A 16,510-nucleotide genomic window follows, 5' to 3' on the forward strand; every position below is an offset into this window, starting at 1 on the left:
CGCTCATCCGTGATGCATGAAGTAAAGCAAGTCAGGCGACGGCCCTCGCCCTCCTGCAGTAGGCAGTGCACATCGAATCGTCAAACAGTCAGAAGGTCACCGGTGGGCTGCTGCAGCCTCAGTCCCGTCCACATTCATTGCTGTAGATGTTTGCTCCCTTTTCAAATGTTTTTTTTTTTTTCAGTCTTTTTGTCTGAATGTTTTTGTAAGATTAAATAGATATATATCTGTATGTAAGCAGAGGATCTACCCAAGTCTGGCATTTTTTGTTCATCAGTCAAAAAAAGCTTTCATTCCTAGGTCAAAGATAATCCATCCTTTGCTAGCTTAAAAATAGAATTTGGCCTTAATTGTGACGTGTTGTTAAGAGGCAAACAAACGTCGCTTCTCTTTTGAATCTCACCTCCCGTTATTAGGTTAGCAACTGTTTTCAAACACAATGCAAACATTTGCAAGAGATGATGTTATCAGGGAGGCCACTTATCTTAAAACCTGTAACAACTAGCTTTAACTTAGCTCTCCACGTTAGCCTTTAGCTAGCTCAGTTTACTTTCCCAACAGCGTCATTCAGCTGACGCTCTGTCACGTCCTCAGCGTCACATTCAGACGCACAAGGTAGGTCTACCTTTACCAACGTAAAACCTTCTGTGTTCAAACCGACCCAATGGTAGTTTTGCTAAAATAAGCCATAATAGGAAGAAAATAGCAACCATAGCAGAACACCTCTGGCGTCATTATGTGACGTGAAGGCAGAGGCGCTGCTCGTCAACAGGCAACCCAGGAAACATCTTGAGACCCCAAAGCAGCGGCCTGCGATGTGCACATTTTGCAACGACGGTAGGAAACCTCCCAAAGGGGGCCCCATCTTACAGCACTCACTCTCGTTGCCCTGTTGAACACTGGGTTGGAGGGCCCCCCCCTATTGTTTTTTTTTTTTTGCCTTGGGCCCCAACAAACTCTAGAATCGCCACTGCGTAAAGGGTTAACTTCTGCACGTGTTTTTTTTTTTTTATTCTGATTTTCAACGTAGGCTACTGATGTTATTCTCTTCAAATTAAGTACTTTGACTTTTTTATCCATTCTATCCAACATAATATTAACATTTATTACATTTTTGAGTTTCCTGTTTTGATATTGTTCAAGTCAAATTGTTCTAACTTATATTATTAGTGAGGGACTCTCCTTGCTATCATTAAATGTGCATTTATTCCCCCATTCTGAAGCACTTTGAGCTCCTTAAGCCTACATATAAAGTTGATGATCATCAAGTCTAGCTCCCAAGTTGTTATGAATGACAAATTCTCAACTGTCCTCATCTTGCTGCAGATTGGACATTCAAATAAAAAGCATTACAATTATCCTTTCAAACTTGTCAAAATGCCAGACTGGAGTATGCCCCCCTCCTCCCCTGCCCCCTCTGTGCTCCCCCCCTCCCCCTCCCCCCAGCATCCCCTCACCGGTCCAGACCGATGAGCAGGCGGCTCCTCTCCTCCTCCTTCTGGCTCTCGTTCTTCAGGTCCGCGAACACCTGAGTGAAGTAGTGCGGGTCCGAGTTAATCTGCAGCATCTTGGCGCTCATCAGGTTGATGATGGACAGGCAGCGGTCCCAGAAGGTCTCCTTGGAGCTCTCCACCAGGAAGGGCTTGAGTGGGTAGGAGATCTCGTTGCCCATGTACGAGTAAGACAGGTAGAGGCAGGTGAGCAGCACGGCCTGCAGCTCGTGCTCCGTGGCCACCTCGGAGGAGACCACGTCGCGGCAAAGCATGTAGACGAAGACCACGTTAGCGGGTGTGATGAAGCCCTGGTCCTGCCAGCCCTGGAGGAGCAGGGAGCGGTCCACGCTGCGCAGCCACAGCACCGGATCAGTCGGTGACAGGTGTTTGAGCCGGTAACAGCGCCGGCACAGGAACTCCCCGAGGCAGCGCAGCAGCTCGCTGGTGGAGGCCTGCACGATAACTCTCTTTGGGGTCCCGGGGGCCACGTTGGAGTTGGTGAGAGGGGCCTTTTTCACGGACGACACCGTGTTGTTGGAGTTCTTGGTGACAGCTGGGGTGCTCTGGTCCTGGGTGAAGGTGGAGAGGTTGGCGCATGACTGCGACTTCTTCAGGTTCTCGTTGTTCAGCTGAGTGACATTATTCTGGTAGTTGGCGTTGGGCTGCACCTTCTTGGAGCCTTTCTTCTTCGCCGACACCGCTACAATCCGTTTCCATGGCAGCACGTTGATGAGCGAGTGGCGCTTCAGGTTCTTGTCTTTGGCGTTCTTGCTGTTCTGGACGGCGGTGTAGTGACCCACCGTGGCGGGTCCATCCTCGAACAGAGCCGCCTTCCGGTAGCTGGGGGACAAAGACAGCACGGTTCCCATGGTGACGGTGAGGGGACGTCCAGGGGCTTCAGCCGCACTGGGTCAGAGGAGCGTCTACCAGAGAGGGTCCTGAGGGGTCTAAGCGCCTCGATGCTTCTGGGAGCTGGGGGGTCCCGGGCTACAGGCTGCAGCTGGGCATCTAAAACCGAGGAGATGGTGTCCTTTGTACGGTCTCTGCTGGATGTCAGAGCTGCGTCTGCTGGAGGCAGAAAAGATCCAAATTAATCAAAGGATCAATTTTTACCTTTTAATTATCAGATGGTGGTAACAAGTACACAACATGTTTTTGATTTTGATATGAAATCCATCATCATCCAGCTTTCATCAGATAACATCACTGTTATCAGTTCTGAACGTGTGCTTATTTGATTGTACCTCAGGCTTATTAGCAGCATTGATCTGACTCGGTAAGTGCTGGAATGGATCAGTCTTTATCTCCTGCTAATGAATTCAAGCTGCAGATCCTCCATATACCATCAATCAATGCTAACATTAAGGACATATTAGTGTGATATTATGCTAAAAATAGATTACATTAATCTGCAGGAGAGTAAAGTGCATAAAGGGGAAAAAAAATCAAATGTGTGATTGTGCATCAGCAATTCAAAAGAATACTGCACCACATTTGATATAAATGGATCCTATATTGTTAATTCATTAATATTTCACATTGAGAGATCCATATTTTATGGGCAATGGCCGACCAATGAACCACGCGCCATCCCTCTCTCAGTAAAATGGAAGGCAGAAACGTAAACACCTTAATAACAGGTGAAGGTCGAGTCAATGCAGATGGGATTGGGCTCATTAAAAAAAAACAAATTCAAGGTCATACCGGTTGCCGTGAATACAAAAAAATAGATAAGCAAAGAGATATACGTGATCCTTTCTTTGCACGACATGTTTTCGCCCTCACTGCGGAACATCTCTGCATTTCGAGAGACAGGCGATGGCTCGGCTTGCGCAGGATTCAGGCTGCTGGATCCCTTCATTCCTTCACCCCTCTTTATCAGTCTCATTCATCAGTTGTGGGGAAATTCCAAAGCACCGGCTTTAATGTGACTTAAGGGGAATAAATTAAAGCATGCAGGGGGTTTTGGCTGTGAGGAGGAGTTGTGCACATCGGGTGCTCTCCGTGGTGCTGAAACTGAGCGTCTGCGTCGAAATAGAACGATGGGCGTAAACGGCGGTGGCTTAAAACATAGAAAATCATCATCATTACCCTCTAATCTGTCAATATATATTTCATTGTTTAATCTGTATCTTCTATCATCTATCTCTGTACATACACTTGGATTTATTTTTCTTGATTTCCCAATTAGATACAGCTGCGTATTTTCTATTTTCAAGTACCAGGATGCACAAATCTCTATCATATAGAGTCCTGCATTTTCAAGCACACATATGTTGAAAAGTGAAGCAACTCACCAGATCTCCTGCCCAATGAGAATTTAAAATCTAGATGCAACGGTGATGTCCTCGTCTAGATCCTTGGTTTCCTCACAAAACGCGATAAAAAAAAAACATCAAACCATCGCGTAGAATACCAATGCAACAAAGAAGATAATCCAAGTCCGAGTCAAAAAAAAACAGAAGCGAGCTGAGGATGAGCACGCCTTGAGTCTGCGGTGCGCAGACGATGGCAGGCAGTTTTGGAATGGATGCTGGGATGAAGATGTGCTCCTTGGTCCTCTCGGCCGTGAGATGCGGATGCTGCGAGAGCTCAGGGCTGATGTTGTGTTGTGTCACTGACTGTGTGAGGGGTGGTTGACGCAAAGGCGGTGGTGGGGCGCCGCTCTGTGCTCTGTGCCGGGAAACGACTCCGCCTATAGCCACACATAGCAGGCATGCATGTAAACTGAACCCAGTGAACTCAATGCACGGTTTTCTTCATGACACCATTACCACCAACCAGCAGTCATATAGGCACTACGTATGTATGTATGTTGGCTTTGCAGGATCTATAGGAAGATAAACCTTTCTATTAAGTTTCCTACTTAAATCCATGTGAAGGCAAGAGACATCTTAACAACTTGGCTTTTAGGTTTTCCATAGTATGTAATATTTAATTGCAATATCATAACAAATGCAATTTTTTAAATTTTTCTGGTGGGGGCGTGTCTGTGGTACCCCACTTTGATTTATGGTCGGCAGATTGCATCATTTATTTCCATTTGGACAGATATTGCTGTTTTATTCTGCATTCAGTATCAGCCAGTCATCAATATAATAGAGATCACTCTTATGGACTGCAGAAACAAGACTATTCCTGCATAAATGATAGGCTATTATTACCATTTTTCCCACCTTATCTTTCCAATTTTTAAATATTTATACATTATTATTTTGTTAATTAAAAATATTCATAATGGCATGTGGTTTAACATTGTAGTTATTGTGTCTTGCTGAAGTAAAACACTGCTTCAGCCGTCTTAGTATTAATGCTTATTTACTTTGTATTTAATATTATATTGTGTTTAGATTTGCTAATATTGTGTTTTTTGCTAATATTGTGTGTTTGGACAACCTGCTGCTGTAACGCCACAATTTCCCAGTTTGGATCAATAAAGTAATTCTATTCTATTCTATTCTTATTTAAAGCAGTTATACATTTATTTGACCATTATGTCCATCTTTGTGCTCATAAAATTGATTACTCGTTTTATTTTAACTAACTTTCTGGATTTTCTTGAAAATAAAAGTCTTATTGTTTCACGTTATCAAATTAAATGCGGTAGGAAAAGAAGATTCTGATAATGTTTACGTTTTACGACCTCTTTTCTGATATGACTACGTCTCCCACAATGCACTGCCGCAGTGACGTCACATACGCTAAGTAACGTAGTCGTCCCCCCCCCCCCCCCCCCCCGCCGCACGTAAAGTTTTTCATTCAAGGCAGCATTTTGAATAAGGAAGATGGCGGCTGCAGCAGTGGTTGAGTTTCAGAGAGCCCAGTCTCTCATTAGCACGGACCGCAACGCCTCTATCGATATCCTCCATTCAATAGGTAGGTGTTTCCGGACGGTGGTTACTCCTTTCGCCGCTGTTATTCGGCCATAACCCTGTAAAGTAAGCGGAAAGGTTAGCATGTTAGCTAGTGGCGAGAGCCGGTTGTGTGCCGTGCTGACTCACTGTACAACTGCTACTGGATGCTAATAGCCTGTTAGCGCCGCTGCTAACTAACTATACAGGCCTCAGTTTGTATTATGAAGCAGTTAACCGAAATGTTATGATTTAGTCGGTATGTTTTTGTCTTTTCCTGTTGTGTCATTAACAGTTTCTAACCTTAACCCGTGCTTAACCCTGTCACCTTTAGCACCGCTGTGGCTAACGTCATTAGCTTGTTGTCAGTCTGATCAACACAGAGGGGATGGTAGAGTTCTGACAGAGACACAAACTCACAACCTTTGTTGTTATTTTTAAGGGATGTGCTCGACTGAGCATTGAGCTCGAGTTAACTTTGGTTGTTATTGTTGTGTTATTGTAAACTGTGGTACTGTAGTGTGCTGTAAACAGTTTATATATGTCCTGTAGGAATGTCCTCAAATTGCCTTGTCACAGTCCACTAGCTGCCAGGATGTTCTGCAACTCTGTTTACTCAAACATTAATGTTGCTGCAAACAAAACTGAGATTCAAACACATTCACAACAAGAAAGGAAACAGAAATGCCTGGTACCAGAACTTGTTTTAATAATATGTCTGCATAGCTATGGAAAAAAATACATTAGAGGCATAGGGGCCTTTAATAGAGAGAGATAGATATTTTATTGATCCCGAGGGAAATTCAAAGCATCCAGTAGCAGGTTACAAAGACATGACATGAAACATTTGTTACAAATTAACCACAAAACCGACGCCCCCCCTCCCATACATGTATATTAACCCCAAAAAAAGATTTTAAGAAAACTCCTAGATGAAACAAACTTAAACTGTGCAATTAAAAATAGATTTATACAAGAAATGTACATAACCCGTGCAGGGATAAAAAATATGTGACATTTAAACAAGAACCTATAAACAGTTGAGGGGGAAAAAATCTGTAATTAGACCTGAATATAAAAAAATAAAAAAGTGTTGACCTTCTGAAGTTGTGTTGTTTATATATGTACAGCAATGTTTAAAAAAGCAGATATTGCAGAGTTATCAAAAACAGACATTAAATTAAATAACAGGCAGATCTGGTTTATTTGTCAAAACATGCAGCTACACCAAACTAATTAAAGGAACTGGTCTTTAATTTGGGATGGGCTTTTATTTGATGTTTTATGGCAAATTGTCCTGACGCTAATTTGTATTGTATTTCGCACAAAGATGCTTAATCAAGAGAAGACACAATGACTGATTCTTGCACAAGTTAACAGCATTGAGCATGTACTATTTACATATCACTTTGCCGTCGTAAAGAAAAGTAATTACATTAAATCAAAGTAAAAACAAAGAAGCGGCAGTCGCTCAGTCCATAGGGACTTGGGTTGGGGAACCGGAGGGTCGCCGGTTCAAGTCCCGGTGCGGACCAAATATGGAAATTGGTCTGGTAGCTGGAGAGGTGCGAGATCACTTCCTGAGCACTGCCGAGGTGCCATTGAGCAAGGCACCAAACCCCCTCCCCACCACCATCTCAGGAGCGCATGCCGGGGGCGGCATCTTTCCATTAGTGCATGTCCACAGGATCCTGTTTGTGCATATGTGTATATTTCAGCCTATGTGTGTGTTGCATGACTTCCAGAGTGTAAAAACAGAATAAAGTAAATCTTAAGGTGGATGGGCACAGACGATGACTAGTGTGTGCATTGATTTTTTTTACATTAAGTTAGAGAGACGTTTTATTTGTACAAGAAGTGGATTTGAACCCAGTTTTGAATTATATTGAGATAATGTGAAGGAAACAGATAATCTGAAATCAAGAACCATTAAATAATAATAAGTCAGGTTGTGGTTTTGGACGCTTATATGTCCAAGCTTGTTTAATTACATTTTGACATTGTCACACTTATGTTGTTTTGTTTTTTTATGTGTTAACTTCTTGTTCATCTTTCTGAAACAGTGCGGAGAGATGTCCAAGAGAACGATGAGGAGGCTGTCAGGGTTAAAGAACAGAGCATCCTGGAGCTGGGGACACTCCTGGCCAAAACCGGTCAGGCTGCAGGTAATGATTGTACCTTCTAGCTTGTCCCATGATTAATCTTATGGTTCTAGTTATTGTGCTTTATGACTCCTCTCTGAAATATTTGTTTTCATGTTCTCTGTTGTTGCTGTCTCCAGAACTCGGGGGTCTGCTGAAATTTGTCCGGCCTTTCCTGATTTCCATCAGCAAGGCCAAGGCGGCCCGACTTGTTCGCTCTTTACTGGACCTCTTTCTTGATATGGAGGCAGCAACAGGGCAGGAGGTCGAGCTGTGTCTTGAGTGCATTGAGTGGGCCAAGACCGAAAAGAGAACCTTTCTTCGGCAGGCTCTAGAGGTAAGATAAAATCAATACAAGACTGCTATTAAATTGTATAATGTGAACTCATCCAAAAAAAATGGTTTTCTGAAAAGCATTGCAACACAATCATGTCTGTGTAGGTTCTCAGTCATCCTGGTCAAGGTACATTTTGAAGCTTGATTCAAAGGCAGTTGGACTTGGAAGGCCTTTCGGAAGAGAGGTGCAACATATTCAAGGTCTTAAGCCAAGTCCAGTTGTCTTTGGATCAAGATTCCAATTCAACATAATCACTCATAATTTCACCACTAGAAGCCTGCATTAGGGGACATTTTTTCTTTCCACCACCACGACTCTTTCATATGTAAAAAGGTCATGTGTGCCCGGGAGGAATACTGCAATATAATCCTGGATATTGTTCTAATATAAAGCCTTAAAATAAAATATAAACCCATCCAATTTGTATCGGGAGCACCAAGAGAAGGGCTGCAAATGAGGACTTTAGGGACACTTGAGTTTGCAAAGGTTATTTAGGTTATCAAAGGCCTTTGTGACCGCTTACACACGATACAGTTTAAGCCAGTTAAATATGTGTTCCTTTTTGACCCCTGGTTAGAGCAGACATATACAACTATTTATGATTAATGATAGCAAAATAAAAGTGAAATCCCCAAACAGAAGCTTCAGCTTGTTTGAAAGAAGATCATATTTTAACACCTTCTGGCTGATGGAGTGGGAGACGCTGCGATTTCAGGCAGATTGTGGAGGAGCATTTGGTTGTCAGCGATAAGATCCATAACAACACCACTGTGCAGCAGTACTTTGTGATACAAACCAATCGAAAACAGGACGCCTGATGATAACCATGATTAAGCAAATTTGTCAAGTTTGCCAGCGTAGAATGACAGGCGGAGACGCTAATTCATCTTAACGTATCATGCCATGCTATGATGACATCATCCTGCTACTGCAGCCAAAATGGGCTTTGTGGCCAAATAACTCCCAGCAGGTTCAAACTTACAGCCAGGAATATCTGCAGGTTTTGGCTGAACTACAAAATACAGGATCAGCAAGATTTTGTGTTAGGAAAAATAAGAAAACAATAAAATGGCTGGTATGAAGCTGAGATGCCGATGCACTTGCAACAGGCTGTGGTTTGCTTCAGGCCTCTCATTATGAACTATGTGAGAGGAGTAAAACAAATGATAGAGGGCTTTGTTTATATCTCTGTGTGTTTATAATAAACTCAGGCTGAGGAACACAGGAGTGCTTATGTACAGAGACGTTTTTATTATTATCTTGAGTTTCCAAAATAGGACGATGTTTAGAATAAAAACAAAATAATTCTCGTTTGATTAATTTTTAAAAATGTTTATTTTGGGGTTTTTGAAGCCTTTAATTTCAAGATAGGAAAGTGGATAGAGTCAGAAATCTGAGCGAGTGAGTGGGGAATGACATGCAGGAAAGTAGCCACAGGTCTGATTCAAACGTAGGCCGCTTGCTTGGAGATCTTGAGCCTCCGTACATGGGGCGCGCACTAACCACCAGGCTACTGGCGCCCCCTCATTTCATTCATTTTGATAGAACATCTAGCACCTTCTGTATTTCACATTTATTCAATCTAAAAAAAGTTTTCATTGATCCAAAATAATGGTGCCAGTACTGTTCATAACTGAGGTATAAACTTTGATGTTGTTTTGATAGATTGTATAGTTAGTACTAGCTTTGTTACCACAATGACATAAGATGTATGTTTATAATATATTATATAATATATTTTAATTTAATTTTGACATTACCACCTTCCTCTAAAAATGCAAAACCTTCCTGCCTTTTCATACCTATGCCTTAATACTCCTCTGTGGTTTTGAGGAGCTGGAACATGCCACCACATTTAATTATGCAAAGATGTGTGTTTATCAGCCCCCTGAAGATATAAATCAAACATTTCCACTCAAACTTTGACAAAACACGTGTTAGCTAACAGCTGAACAAAGTGTAATGCAGCTTCAGGATGCTGTGTTTAAAGCAAAACGATTATGACTTAAATGTGTGGTGATGCTTCATCTTTGAGAACAGCTGGTTCATCTACTCTTTCTTGTTATTTCTGTTTCAAACATTTCTAGGAAATGTACAAAATGTCAAATGTAGCATGTTCTCCCACAAAATGTGCGAGTGGCATTTCAAGATGCCTTTTCCCACAAACTGCTTCACAACAACTGACATTTTAAAACACTACGACTTACTTACTTAAAGGTTTTTACTCCATCAGATGTCACTCAAGGACATACAGCAGGTACAAACTGTCTGTTCCTGAATTCAGTTTAATCCCATTTAAGGACTCTTCTTTTCACAAATATCTTTGGAGTCCAAAATGTCCCTGAAACTTCACATGACTAAAACAAAGCACCAAAAGAAGCTTAACCTGATACAAGACATCTCTCTCTCTTTCTCTCTCGCTCTCGCTCTCTCTTTCTCTCTCAGTATTTTGTTGCCAATAATTAAATGCAAGACCCATGATATAATGTGACTTATCCAGTCTTGATTTTTTTACTGAATCTTTTCAGAAAGTCTGGGTATAAATTAAAAAATGATTCATTGTAACACCAGCTAAATGTTTGGTACTTTCTAGGCCTTAGAAATATTGGCAATGATACATTTATTAGAAAATTAAAGAATTGGTCAAGCAACTGTGCAAAAAGCCTGAAACAGAGAGCCATGGCTGTTCTTTCTAACATTGAACCGTTCAAAGTAAAGGTGGCTGATGTGTTTTCACTCCTGTAATCCTGACAGTTTAATGTCTTCCAGGTCCATGAAACATGTTTCAGCCTTTGTACACAGCAACAGATTGGCACAGCTGCTCTCTGGTTCTCTACTAACACTTTCTTTTCTTTCAGGCACGACTGATCTCACTCTATTTTGACACCAAACGATACCAGGAGGCCTTGGCACTTGGTGAGTGTTTGGTCGATTGCAGCATCTCTCTTCTTCTTCAGTGACTTTACAAAAAAAGAGCAGACATTGCTTTTGGCTCTGACTTGTTCAACAAACATGCAGCCCATAAAGAGGGTTTCTAGTCTTCTAAGATGGACTAAACCTTTCAAAATATAAGTTTTATTGTTGCAATCTTATGCCCCTGTGGTGTGACAAGTATCGAAATTTGCATTTTTATTAAAATCTCTCTGTATTTATTAAGCAGTTAGACTTGTTTGTCCCTAAAAATGAAGCAATGTAAATCCCCCGTAGCGGTACAAAGTCCTTGCAAAAGTTACCTAAACGCTCAATCATTTTCTGCTCCCCCCTCAGGCACCCAGTTGCTCCAGGAGCTTAAAAAGATGGATGACAAAGCTCTTCTTGTGGAGGTTCAGCTGCTTGAAAGTAAGACCTACCACGCTCTCAGCAACCTGCCCAAGGCCCGCGCAGCCCTCACCTCCGCCAGGACCACCGCCAACGGCATCTACTGTCCTCCGAAGCTCCAGGCAGCTCTGGACATGCAGTCAGGTGAGACGTGTTTGCTTTTCTCATCTTCATAAGCAAAGCGGAAGTGGCCAAGACATTCTCTGCAAGGAGGCAATAACTGGAAGTTGCAATAGGCCCGCTTAAATAAAGAGGGTTCTAGTCATCGGACAGGTGCATCGTATATCAGTCACATCAGGATGAAGGATTATTTAATAAAGCCAAGATGTTTAGGGGGTTTCTATTCTATTTAAGAATCTTTTGAATTATTCTGGTAAAAGTTTTTGTTTGAAGAAAAATGTGATAATCCTTGTTTTTAATCACAATGACAATCTTTGATCTCACCACTGGGGGGCGCCAGGCAGTCTGAAAAATGTGTGCCGAACTGAAATTCCAAACAGTTCCTTAATATTTATTTAGATAACAAAAGTGTTTTTTCTTGAGTGAATTAATTAATGATAACTGTTTTGGTTTTATACAGTTATTAGATGTTCATGGTCGTCACATGATCCACTGCTGTAGCTTCAGGAAGTATTAACACAACACTTAAAGTTTAGATCACCCGCGAGTAGCCTAGCGGTTAGTGTGCGCGCCCCATGTACAGAGGCTTAAGACCTCAAGAGAATGGACGGCCCGGGTTTGAATCCGACCTGTGGCTCCTTTCCAGCGTGTCGTTCCCTGCTCTCTCTCTCTCTCTCTGGTTTCTGACTCTATCCACTGTCCTATGTCTAAAATGACGGCATAAAAAGCCCCCAAATAATCACAAAAAAAGTAGGCTTGCCCCTTTATGGCTGTTACCTGTGTTACAGTGTGTTGTCATACACTGTTTATACACCGGTAACATAAATTTCCCCCTGCCCCCGTGGTTCTTTTCTACAATTATACACTTAAAATATGTCCTTTTTACCAGACAGCAGTGGTCATAAAACACTGATCCTGTGCAGAGTATTACGACTCGGGTAAAGAAGAGTTGAAAAAAATGTTGCAAAAGTCCCTTACTAATGTAAACAAATATAAAACTTAAAACTGACAGTGAAGCACGTCTCTCTCAAACATGTTAAGAGCGTATATTTGATCTTCTTTTGAGTTCCTTAGCTTTTGTTTTTGTACTGATAACCATCACAAAGTTGCACAGTTGGTTCTAAACAAGTTGGACATCTCGATAGTATCATGGTTTGTTTATGACATTAAAACTCACAGTGAACTTCAAACAGAGAGCCATCTTCTGCTTCTTAAATTAATAAAATTGTGACACAACACATTCTTATAACATTTCCCAAACATTAGCTGCTGCAGAGTCCATCTTGAGCATAGCAAGTTCCTCCAGTTTTTCTGTTTCCACATTTCCAGGTGTCTGACTGAGCGGGTTGTTTTGACTGTAGATGGTTTATCTATCATGCTGTGCTTCGCAGGGATCATCCACGCAGCAGAGGAGAAGGACTGGAAGACGGCTTACTCCTACTTCTTTGAGGCGTTTGAGGGCTACGACTCCATCGACCACCCCAGAGCCATCACAGCACTCAAATACATGCTTCTGTGCAAAATTGTTCTCAACCTGTGAGTGCTGCTTAAAACTCTTTTGAACTGCTGTCACATTCATACAATACTGTACCAAGTCCATGCATCCACACATTAACGTTCATTATTTATTCACTTCTGGTGATTTTTCTGTTTCAGACCCGAGGAGGTTCAAGCCCTGATCAGCGGTAAACTGGCTCTACGACATGCCGGTAGACAGGTACATACCAGATACATTGTTCTCAAAACAGACTGAGGAAACCAGCAAAGTAATTTATTAGAAAATGGATTTTCATTCATGGATTTTCATTCAGTCAGTAAACGTTGGGAGCAGAGAGTGGGGGATGACATGCAGCAAAGGGCCGTGGTCAGATTGGAACCCACGGCCGCTGTGAAGAGGACTATAGCCTCAGTACATGGGGCGCGCAACGTAACCGCTAGTCTATCCTGCGCCCCCTGAGCTGTCTTTCTTTACATATATTTTATTCATTAACATTTTGATTTTACTGTACAGACGCGTCATACTGCTACGCTGTCTGACGCCCCAGACCATGTTGTTTTAACCATTTTATAAAACAAGGAGGGGAAGCGGATTTCCAAGTCCTGAGCATTGTTAAAGAAAATAACTTTCTCTGTACTTTTTCACACTGTTTGTTGGACTGAGTTGTTGCATTTGGCTCATTTCTTGAGAATGACATTTAGATTTTCTTTTTTTTGTCCTTATCCATTCAGACAGATGCACTGAAATGTGTCGCCCAGGCAAGCAAGAACAGATCATTAGCAGACTTTGAAAAGGTAAGAATCCTTTTTAGTCCAAAAAGGGCATTTTGAATGTGCTTCCTCACATTTGGCTGTTTTGAGTTGTTCTAAGTCTTGAGTGTTTCCTCTTCCAGGCCCTAACAGAGTACAGAGCAGAGCTGAGGGACGACCCCATCATCAACACCCACCTGGCCAAGCTGTACGACAGCCTGCTGGAACAAAACCTCATCCGGGTGATTGAACCATTTTCCAGAGTACAGGTAAGGAGGAGCTACAACTATAATGTTTTACTCCATTTGTAAATTTAACTTGTAACCTCGTTTTAAATCTTCACATTTGCTGGTTTATCTGGACTGTCTTTATTTGCTAAAAACCGATAGTCACTTTACATAGCAACCTCTGCCATCAGTGTGTGAATGTGGAGGTGTGACCTGAGGTGTAAAAGCACTTTGAGTAGTCAGAAGACTAGAAAAGCGCTCTACAAGCTCAAGTCTATTTTACTATTTACCATTTTGTATTATTATAATTTTTTTTATCTGACTGCCCCAAATCTACCTGTGCGATTTATATTCCAGTATACAGTAATTCCACTTTTTGAAGAGTTTTACCTGCAGTTCTTTGCCTGATTATAATCTTACTGTTATAATGAATTCTGGTTTATTTTGTATTCATCTTGAATAACAGTGAATACTGGTGGATTGTTTTTGTATTCTGGGCTGTCATAGCGGTCTACTACAGCTTGTTCCTCGTCATTTTAAGAAAGGATATTTATTATTTGAGGTTCTGTGTTTAATATGCCTCTCCTTCTGTTTACAGATAGAACACGTATCAGGTCTAATCAAACTGTCAAAGGTCTGTATCTTTTCAATAAAATGTCTAATCCTGAGACTTGTTTTTGTAAATGTTGAAATGTGTCTTATTCATACCCTTTATCTCTTTCAGGGAGATGTTGAGAGGAAATTATCACAGATGATTCTGGACAAAAAGTTTCACGGTAATGAGAAAATGTCTTGTTTCTTCAAAGTGATTGCAGACCAGATGTCTTCAGTTTACAGATTTTATATATATATATATATATGTTTCTGTCACTGTGCTGCAGGAATCCTCGACCAAGGGGAAGGCGTGTTGATCATATTTGAAGAACCCCCGGTGGACAAAACGTACGGAGCAGCCTTGGAAACAATTCAGAACATGAGCAAAGTCGTGGATTCACTTTACAACAAAGCCAAGAAGCTGACATAGGTAAACAAAATAAATAGAATAAAAAAAAAAAAAAGAAGACATGGCTGCTTTGCTCTTTTTTTTTAATTCATCACTAAATGTCGTCGTCTTTCGTCCTCAGAGCAGATTGCCACGGCAGTGCGATGGAGGAACTGTGTGTGTTTGACCAGCGTGTGTAACATTTTAAGAAGGGGATAAGGGAGAGCAACAAAGAGTCCCACAAACTGCAACAAACAGGATTCCCCCATCAAACTCCCCCCGTCTCCCCCAAATGGACAATGTCATCACTTCTTTTGTCTGTTCTTTTCACCCCACCTCCCCTTCCCCTCTTTACTTTTGATATCTCTTCAGGATTCTGTATAACACTCAGCGGCCAAATCAGGCCATCAGGGAATATTGTACAACCACAATAAAAAAAAAAAAAGATGAAAAGGTTTAAGAATACATATATGTTTATATCTGCTATAAGGTTGGGCTTTCTGAGCCTTAAAGCTGACTCCACTGCAACCTCACAGGTGCAACATTGACCTCTGCGGCCTCACGCTCTGCTACCACATGTGTACGCAGACACGAGGCTCTCCTCCTCCTCTTCTTCTTCTTGACTTTCAGAAGCACACTGTTATGTTTTTGGAAGGTTGGGATACTCCTTTTAGGATTCTGAATTTTTGTCAAAGAGCTCCCTCTAGCTTTTTATTTGTCCCCCCCACCCCCCTCCTCACCATATCAATGCCAACAGTTAAGTACCCTCTGTATTTCAGATCTGTATTAAACTCACTTTATTTGTTTTTGGTTTTGTGTTTTTGTTTAAACAAAAAAAAAAGAAAAGAAAGAATCAGATGGTTGCCACATGTCTGCCCGCCCCGCTTGTGTCGGTTCATGGAACAGACAGGTTTGCCATTTCACCACTAGTGCCACTTTTTCGGCGCTTCAGATTGCCTCACTGTTTGGGTGCAATATGAGATCGGAGGGTGGAGGTGGAGATGTTTTCATCATCGCCTCTGAGCGTCAGCGAGTTATCCCTGAGTGAGCATTTCTTCATTGTTAGTTCCTAGCACTAGTGTGGTATGCTAGCAACCAAACAATTTGTATGGTTTTGATTTGGTTTTTGATTATTTTATTTTTTTCTGTTTGTTTTTTTTCTCTTATAAAAGACATTTTCAAAATAAATATTTTGTATTTTAATGTTTTTTGTCTTGTCTCTTGCAACAACCACAAAAAAAAATATAATGCTCATGGTAATTTGACATGGTAACTGTCTGCGGCCACTCAGCTGTGATATTTAATGTACAGTTAAATGGTGAGACGACGGGGTTTAAATGTTGCAAAGTGTATTTGAAATACACTTGGAAGGATGGGACCATGACCAAGAAAGTGTACATTAGTGGAAATATAAATGTTGACGCCATAAATCATTGAATACACCCAAGAGTATCTTCCTCCTGCTGGCACTTTTTAAAAAATATATATTTTGGGTTTTTTTATGCCTGAATTGTAGAGACAGGGCAGTGTATAGAGTCGACATGAGGGAAAGTAGCCACAGGTCGGATTCAAACCTGACCCGTCCCCTCTTGAGGACTAAGCCTTTGTAGATAGGGCTGGACTCTAACCATTAAGCTACCGGCACCCCAATGCTGACACTATTTAACAAAAGGTACAACCTCAAATCAAAGGGCATTCAATCAGTTTAAGGGACAGCTTTTCTTTTTTACTCCGCCCTCGTCGAACTGGAGTGCAGATTTGTCTTTTTTTTCTACACTTAAACTTAAAACCACA

The 16,510-nt window shown here is 41.5% G+C and overlaps 2 protein-coding genes and 1 long non-coding RNA gene across 6 annotated transcripts in view; 1 reads left to right on the forward strand and 2 right to left on the reverse strand.

Annotated features, from left to right (window-relative positions):
- The window catches only part of LOC132955552 (uncharacterized), a 735,720-nt gene that overhangs the window by 243,002 nt on the left and 476,208 nt on the right, over positions 1–16,510 (reverse strand). The window lies entirely within an intron of this gene.
- Positions 1,001–4,114, reverse strand: cdk5r1b (cyclin dependent kinase 5, regulatory subunit 1b (p35)). 2 transcript variants are annotated; one of them, XM_061028428.1, is made up of 2 exons: positions 3,791–4,114; positions 1,001–2,558 (listed from the first exon to the last, which is right to left on the reverse strand). In XM_061028428.1, the coding sequence occupies exon 2, from the start codon at positions 2,360–2,362 to the stop codon at positions 1,454–1,456; it is 909 nt and encodes a 302-aa protein (XP_060884411.1). In that variant the 5' UTR covers positions 2,363–2,558; positions 3,791–4,114; the 3' UTR covers positions 1,001–1,453. The 2 variants fall into 2 exon arrangements, with proteins under 2 accessions (XP_060884411.1, XP_060884410.1); XM_061028427.1 differs by having other exon boundaries at positions 1,001–2,561.
- psmd11b (proteasome 26S subunit, non-ATPase 11b) lies at positions 5,232–15,919 on the forward strand. Of its 2 annotated transcripts, none has more exons than XM_061028000.1 (13): positions 5,232–5,369; positions 7,408–7,509; positions 7,626–7,822; positions 10,681–10,738; positions 11,090–11,284; positions 12,652–12,796; positions 12,917–12,977; positions 13,490–13,552; positions 13,651–13,776; positions 14,333–14,368; positions 14,459–14,510; positions 14,616–14,758; positions 14,859–15,919. In XM_061028000.1, exons 1-12 carry the CDS (start codon positions 5,279–5,281, stop codon positions 14,756–14,758), a joined length of 1,269 nt encoding a protein of 422 aa, XP_060883983.1. In that variant the 5' UTR covers positions 5,232–5,278; the 3' UTR covers positions 14,859–15,919. The 2 variants fall into 2 exon arrangements, with proteins under 2 accessions (XP_060883983.1, XP_060883984.1); XM_061028001.1 differs by having other exon boundaries at positions 14,864–15,919.

This window comes from Labrus mixtus, chromosome 21 (genome assembly GCF_963584025.1).
Source record: "Labrus mixtus chromosome 21, fLabMix1.1, whole genome shotgun sequence".
NCBI classification, from domain to species: Eukaryota; Metazoa; Chordata; class Actinopteri; order Labriformes; family Labridae; genus Labrus; species Labrus mixtus.